A 2,147-nucleotide genomic window follows, 5' to 3' on the forward strand; every position below is an offset into this window, starting at 1 on the left:
CTGTTAAGGATAAAAACCAAAGTCGTGCTTCTTCTGTAGGTGAATTATAAGAAAAATCATTATTTTTACAATACTGCATTTGAATACTGTGGAGCAATCAATGAAGACAGTTCCATGTCATGGATTAAGGTGCACTGCGAATACAGTCATAACTGGATTTGTGAAATAAAGAAAGGTTGGTTACTTTTTACTCTAAACTCACATTAGGAAGAAATTTAAGCTGAATCTATCAAAACAGGAAGTTCTGCAAGTTACATGCTTGTAGAAATTTGGTTGATTTCATAGGAATTTTGCATAAGGAAAAATAGGTCAAGACATAAAAATACTTTCAGAATACAATGTTTCAACTGTTAAAATTTTTTTTGTTTTATTTTAAAAAATATATATTATATGATAAGCTTTTTCTGAAAATATACTCCTCTAAGTAATTATATAATTGTAGAAAATAAGGTGAAAGCAATCAGAAGGGCTTATCTGGTATAATCCACCACTTTGCCTGAAGGCAGATTTTTGTTAAAACAGAAGTTTTGACTGACATGAAAATGTATGTTTCTTGGAATTTTTACTTGCAGGGAATTTCCAAGTTGGGGGCTAAAGGGGCAACGAGGTAGAAAAAGAGGATTGCAGTTTGCAAAAAAAAAGATTACTTTAAATCTCTGTATTCTTATGAAGTGAAACTTCATTCCTGCACTCGGGTGTAACCTGAACATTTGCCACCTACTCTCATTTAAACAAGACTACCAGCATACCAGAATCATTCTCTTTGTAAGGTCACATGTAAAGAAACTCCTGCAACAACAGGCTTGCTGTAATGAAAAGATGGTAATCCAAGCTTCAAAACTGATATACTTCAAGACAATAGGCAGGTTCGCATCTTCCTCTCATACCAGCAACAAAATCTTCTATGTTTATGCTTCTATGGGTTTTTTTTTTTCCAAAATATAACCACTGTTAAGAAAGATACCCAGCAAAATAAGAGAGGAATCAATTATAGCTTTGTATTGAGTTGCACATTTTTCTTCCAAGACTAACAGGCATGCTGCTTTGGTGGCTCTCTAGGCTCGTTCCCACAAGAAGTAAGAGTTAATGTTTTAAGTGAAACTTTTCTAAATAAGATCATTTCTGCTCTGGTGAATTATTAAAAATAATTTTAGTCTAACCAAGGCGCACTGTCGCAGCTTCTCATGCTGAAAAAGTAATAGTCATCTATCTCAAAGACATGTGAAGATACTTTTCTTGGTAACTTCCTTTTTTAAGTCCTCACCTGCATGATCAGAACAATTGAAAATCATTAGCAAAAGTGTCAACAGCAGTTGTATACTGTTATTTATTATTAGCATCTGAATGGCAGAAATTATAGCCTGAGAAAATTAGCATCATTAGTCAGCAGTGCATAATGTCATGCTGAAGGATGCTGAAATAGTCATAATACTTTGTACTTCACAGATATTTTTTTTTATTTTAAATCCTTTAACAAACCATACAAGGGATTATTTTTAAAAGGTGACATGACTTTTTTTACCCAAGCGTGTGTATCACGCACTTCATGTAATCTAATTACACATACAGCAAGACAAACATTACAATGAATTCCTGTGGAAAAAAAATTATAAAGGTGGCATTTGTTTTACATTTGTATAGCTCTTGGCCTTGCATGTTTCAAAATACATTGCTCCAATATCCAAGTCCATGTGATGTGGAAATTTTTCATCTAAATTCTTTCTCAAAAGCTAGTGAATTTTCAGTCAAATGTGATTCTTCACAAAGTAGTTTCACAGAAAAAAAAGTTTCACAAACAAACAAAACCAAATAAAATGTCAAATATTTTCAAGCAAAAATTTGTTTAGTATTTGAATTTCATGTTCAGATGCAAGACAATTTCCATGAAAAATCTCTTATTGTTGTGCAAGGCATACCAACATTGAAGTAAAGTATTTCCACACTTTAGTTTTCTTTCAGAAACAAGTACTCACTCAGACTAACTTCAGTCACCTAATGTAGGCAACATTCAGGATGTACAAGATGCACTTACCAAAAATCTACCAAGCCAGAGATGTAGGGCTGTAATACATACATCTGTTATTTCCTGAATATCCATTTTTGCTCTGCACCAAAGTTAATATATAAATATATATATTATATATATA

At 32.5% G+C, this 2,147-nt stretch overlaps 1 protein-coding gene across 1 annotated transcript in view; it reads left to right on the plus strand.

The window, feature by feature from the left end:
• Nucleotides 1-175, plus strand: part of LOC104627140 (macrophage mannose receptor 1-like) — a gene marked incomplete at its 3' end in the record, with an annotated part of 14,823 nt that extends 14,648 nt beyond the window's left edge. Inside the window, exon 15 of the mRNA XM_010295255.1 lies at nucleotides 40-175. Within this exon, the coding sequence (XP_010293557.1) occupies nucleotides 40-175 (136 nt within the window). The remainder of the gene's footprint in view (nucleotides 1-39) is intronic.
• Between the last annotated feature and the right edge of the window lie 1,972 nt (nucleotides 176-2,147).

This window comes from Phaethon lepturus, unplaced genomic scaffold (assembly GCF_000687285.1).
Source record: "Phaethon lepturus isolate BGI_N335 unplaced genomic scaffold, ASM68728v1 scaffold15949, whole genome shotgun sequence".
Classification (NCBI taxonomy): Eukaryota; Metazoa; Chordata; class Aves; order Phaethontiformes; family Phaethontidae; genus Phaethon; species Phaethon lepturus.